At 29.9% G+C, this 5,789-nt stretch overlaps 1 protein-coding gene across 1 annotated transcript in view; it reads right to left on the reverse strand.

Annotated features, from left to right (window-relative positions):
- Positions 1-4,159, reverse strand: part of LOC108685459 — an 11,544-nt gene extending 7,385 nt beyond the window's left edge. Inside the window, exon 1 of the mRNA XM_018190245.1 lies at positions 4,069-4,159. Coding sequence (XP_018045734.1) covers positions 4,069-4,105 — 37 coding nt within the window. The 5' untranslated portion in view covers positions 4,106-4,159. The remainder of the gene's footprint in view (positions 1-4,068) is intronic.
- Between the last annotated feature and the right edge of the window lie 1,630 nt (positions 4,160-5,789).

A 5,789-nucleotide genomic window follows, 5' to 3' on the forward strand; every position in this document is an offset into this window, starting at 1 on the left:
AATATTCATTAAAGGTACTCTGTAACTTTCAACTAATTTCTTCTGATCTCAAATAATAAGTTTTATTTAAAAAGTATTATGCAGACTTTTATAGACTAATTAGACAAATTAATAGATATCATTATGAAATTTAAAGAAATGAAAATTTGATGATAAAAAGTTGTTTAACCGATCATTTCTTATATTAATGCAATTCTATGGTAGATACTGCAGCAACAAGTAGTGGCCAATGTAAGTCGAGGTCACAACATTCTCTTCACATTTTCTTTAGATTTATCTATTAGATTTCATTTCTTTTTTTATTAGTAATAATAATAAAAAAGGAAATTTAAGCTCTTTTTTTCACTATCTCTGTTTTATTATCAACATATTTTTATTATTATTATATAATTTCTTTTATATAATTTGTATAATTAAATTTAATATTATTACTTTCTACATTTATGTGAAGTTTTGTATTTGCACATATTTTATTATTATATTTTTACGATTAACATTATTATTTACAATAATTGTATCTATAATCTTTTTATACGATATTTACTTATAATTTCTGTATTTGCACATGTTTTGTTATTACTATTATTACTTCTTAGTTTATATTAATTGTAAAAGAATTCAGGCTTGTAAATAATATTATCGCTTATTTTAAAGAAATTTTAAATGCCTATTACGATCGAAACTGGATTACTAATGTGTACTTGCATATTGGATTGTCCGGAAAGTTCAATTTTTGGTAGGTGGCGTAAGGACAGGTTTGAATATATCAAAACGATTGAAAACAAATGACATGCGTACATATCGTAAAAGATGGTATTTCAGACATAAAAATTTGGTTGCGATACATTAATTTTTGTCAGTTTTATACGCCTTTGAATATGGAAGAAAATAAAGTGCATTTTAAGCATTTAATGCTTTTCTTTTATCGAAAAGGCAAAAATACTACACAAGCGGCAAACAAGATATATGCTTTATGGCGAAGGTGCTGCAGCTGAAAGAAATGTGCAGAATGTACTTTGCTAAGTTTAAAACTGGTTATTTCAATCTTGAAGATCAAGAACGCCTGGGTAGGTCCTTTACCGCAGATGAAGATCAGATTAAAATACTGATCGAGAATAATCCACGCTATACGACACGTAAATTAGCAGAAATGTTGAATATGTCAAAATCCACCATCCACGAGCATTTTGTGAAGCTTGGCTACATAAACCATTTTGATGTATGGGTTCCTCACGATTTAACGGAGAAAAATTTGATGGATCGCATTTCCATTTGCGATTCGCTCTATAAACGCAACGAGAAGACACCATTTTTGAAGCAAGTAGTGACGGGGAATGAAAAATGGATCGTTTACAATAATGTTGAGCGAAAAAGATCTTGGGGAAAGCGGAATGAATCACCTAGCCATCCCAAAAGCCGGTCTTCATCCAAAGAAGGTCATGCTTTGTGTCTAGTGGGATTGAAAAGGGATCCTGTATTAAGGATTCTGAGTTTTTACCAAATAACGAGATGATAAATTCAGAGAAGTATTATTCCCAATTAGACAAATTGAAGACAGCAATTGAACAAAAACGTCCAGAAATAGCGAATCGGAAGAGCGTCGTGTTTCATCAGGACAATGCGCGGTCTCATGTGTCTTTGATAACGCGACAAAAATTGTTAGAGCTCGATTGGGATATTCTACTACCCTATCCACCATATTCACCAGACCTCGCGTCCTCTGATTTCCACCTATTTCGTTCATTACAAAATTCCCTTAATGGAAAAAGCTTCAACTCTTTGGTTGAAGTAAAAAATCACTTAAAAAAGTTTTTTGCTGAAAAATCTGAGAGATTCTGAAAGGACGGAATTTTCAAATTGCCTGAAAGATGGAGAAAGGTTGTAAAACAGAATGGCACCTATATAATTTAATAAATGTATACTAAAATTTAAATCTTCTGCGTTTCAATTTTCCTTCAAAATCGGCACGAACTTTCCAGACAACCCAATATATATCATAATAAAAAGACTATAATATGGTACATATGCAAGTACATATATAGTGTATATTAGTAATTCAAGATTAAATTATTTAAAGCAATTAAGATTCAGCTTCGATCATAAGGCATTTTAAATTTCTTTAGTGTTGATTGTGTTTCTCACATATGCGATCTAAAATAGAAATTCTTAATATTGATTATCACTTATATCTCATCTTTTTTATGAGATGTTTTTTGATATTTTATTTTTATATAAAACGATTCTTATCTCTGGTTCAACAAAATTATTATATTTGGAAAATTCTATAAATAATTACATTAAAGGTGTGTATTTTTTGAAATCTTCCGATTATGTTATTTAATTAACTTCTAATCACACAAATCGTAAAAAATTATATTATTCTTCTTATTATTTCTTTGCAGTTAATAATACAAATTATTAACACCGTTCAAATAAAAAAATAGCTTTCAAAATTTCATTAACATTTTGAGAATCTAATTATTATAGATAAGAAACTTTAATATATAAAGATAATAATGTCGCATTACTTAATATATTTCGAAATAGTTATATAATGTTTATCTGAATATATGAAAGTCCTACAGACACTGTAAATATGATTTGTAAGCATTGTGAAATTCTCGTATGGTTCACTGAGCGTATCCTTGAAGAAGTATGTTATTTGACAGTATATACACAATATATTACATACTGCACATTTTACTATTTTTATATGTGTACATCGGTCTTTAATTTAAACATATTTAATTATATTTATTTATATATATTTTGCATTTTTTACAATTTTCTACTGTCTGTCTTATATATATAAATTAAATATTCATCATTTCAGAATTTCTTATAGTGTTGAAAAAACATAATATTATTTTTAGTATTATACTTTAAGTACAAATTTGTATGATAAGTTATTTTTTTAACTAATAATATAATTATAAGTAATAAAATATAAATAATAGTTCAGATAAGACTATGAGAGTCATATGCTGTCAATATTATTTGATTAAAAATTTTTGATTTTAGAAATCGTTGCAACTTTTTTCTTTAAATTTAGTTAATCAGTTTACTGGTAATGATTTATATATGAGGGAAAATAAAATGTCACAACTGTATGTTTTTTGGCGGCTATTGGATTCACTATATATTTTGAATTTTGAAATTTTGATTTAGGATTAATTTATCATCAATGATTGGAATAAGCTCTTATAGAAACTTCCATGTAGAATATGAAATTTTTCGTTTTTACCCAGTTTTTTTTTAATAAATATAAACCATTAATTTTAGGTTTATCAGTGAACTTATTAATGTTAAGATTTAATTTAATTTAATATTAAGATACACTGCACAATAGAAAAAGATTTATTTAAAACTAAATTCATTTATACATATAATAATATCTAAATTACATGGGTCGTTTGATAAGTTTGGTAAATTTCCATGAAATGGCGCTACAATTCATTTGATGACGCGATATCTCGAAAGATCCACTCTTCCCCCCCCCCCCCTTCAAGCCAAATTTTAGCCAGAAAGGATGCATAGTTCACGTTTGATAGTCATTTGAAGTAGGCTGTCTCAAAGTCTGCAAAATACTCATTGACGACTACAATGACTTCCTCATTTGATGAGAATTTCTTCCCACCGAGCCAAGTTTTTAAGTTTGGGAACAGAAAGAAGTCACACGGGGCCAAATCCGGAGAATAGGATGGATGAGGAATCAATTCATAACTCAATTCGTAGTTTTGTCATTGCAACGATCGACTTGTGGGACGGCGCGTTGTCTTGATGGAAGAGCACTTTTTTACGTGCCAATCTCTCTTCAAATGACTACTAAACGTGAACTATGCGTTCTTTCCGGCTGAAATTTGGCCTGAAGGGGTTCGAAGAGTGGATCTTTCGAGATGTCGCGTCATCAAATGGATTGTAGCGCCATTTCATGGAAATTTACCAAACTTATCAAACAACTCACGTAGAACAATAAAAAAATGAATTTAAATTAATAGATCTAATTAACTAATTTATATTGCAATTGAAATTAAAAGAAAACTATCTCTTTTGTGCAAAATAACTGACCTGTCAGAGCAGTATTATCCGAAAAATCGTTAATCATTTTGATTATTTTATGTCCACATCAGAGCACTGTGTTATAAATAAATAACGATTGTATGTATAAAGGCAAGCAATTTGATTCGAAAGAAATAACAACACTGATACAAAACTAGTCAAAATGATTTTTAGCGTGGTTCTGCGTAAGATGTATATACTGCGAAAGTTTCAACTACACTGACTATATTCTGATTTGCAGGTGGTTATCTTCTGGAGAAAGGAGCCCCTTCCACGTTTCCATATCTTACTTTTTCTTTTCCAAGTCAGAACATTAGCAATACTTTTCTATTGAGCAAGTCTTGCAACGGAATATACTCCCCATTTTTCCAAAAAGAGAATGTTGGATTTTCCTTTCGTTAATTACCTCTTTTTTTTTTCTATTTCCTCCTTCTATTTCCTCTTTCTCTTAACTTTCTGAACAATCATCTCTAATCAGTTCTAATATCTTTAATTACAAAAATTTTTATTTTTAATTATCGTGATTTATATATTTTAAATTACATGATGAAAGTCACTTGTCACGCAAGTTCAGTTTATCAAAGTCTTGAAAGTTACATGTAAAAATTCCGTGACGTGCTGCATGAGGAAAAGTAAAATAGGAAAGATTATTAAGACTGCAATAGTGTCTTTCTAATCATTTATTTTAACATACTCGTTATAATCGCGACGTGCAAATACAACATTATTTATTTTGCGTTATATAATGCGTGTCCAAATCTATTTTCGAATGCGGAAAGTAAGAGTGACGCGTGATATCACGTCGCTTTCACATTGAGAAACGAAAGATCTTCCTGATCAGCTGTAACAGTCGCCCGGATGCACTCGCAAATTGTGCCTAATTTCATGACATTTTCGTCACTTTCAATTCCTTGAAGAAAAGACGATTGCATTTGCGTTCACCGCACTAACGACGCTCGCGCAAATTATATTTGTCACCGAAAAAGCCCGCGTCACTATTTCAAATTGATCAGTGGCAGATGGTCGACAAAACTGACTTTGCTTCATGAGAATGTACGATGCGTCTAGTTGGTGAGAGTCAATTGCACGCCTCGTTTGGCATAGACTGGAAAGGGAAAGTCCCGCTTTACTTCTCGTGTAGAATCTTTTTACGCGGCACGAAGCTTCAAAATAATCTATCACTATAGTGATAGATTGCATTTAAAAAGTACAGCTTTATTGCATCATTCCTCGTATTTATTTATCTAATGAACGATAACAATAGAATAGAATAATACTATTGATATAGCTATGCTCCGCCAATTTTTAGTTGCGTCAGCCTATGTCAATATATATGATTTTGATTAGCTAACGCAATCAAAAATTGACTGATGCAATCAATTAAAAATGCTATATTCAGCCAATCTTTTCTTTCTGCGTAAACTACAATTATTATCCGCTATCGTGCATTATCTATACTTTTAATAGATAAATATTTGTTTATTTTATACCTTTCGATTTTGTAAAGAGTCTACGAAAAATTATTTTAAACGATATTATCATACTATAAATTTGATAAAAATATAACATTTTAAACTATGTCAGCCTACTATACAATCTATATTGTTTTCTATAATGATAATTATAATATATCGTTATCACTATTTTAATGTAGCTTTCCTTCTTCTAATATTTCTTAAGAGAGCATATGTACCTAGTTGTGTTAACCTTCTATATGAATCCGTGTAATT

The sequence above is a fragment of the Atta colombica genome, unplaced genomic scaffold (assembly GCF_001594045.1).
Source record: "Atta colombica isolate Treedump-2 unplaced genomic scaffold, Acol1.0 scaffold153, whole genome shotgun sequence".
In the NCBI taxonomy this organism is placed as follows: Eukaryota; Metazoa; Arthropoda; class Insecta; order Hymenoptera; family Formicidae; genus Atta; species Atta colombica.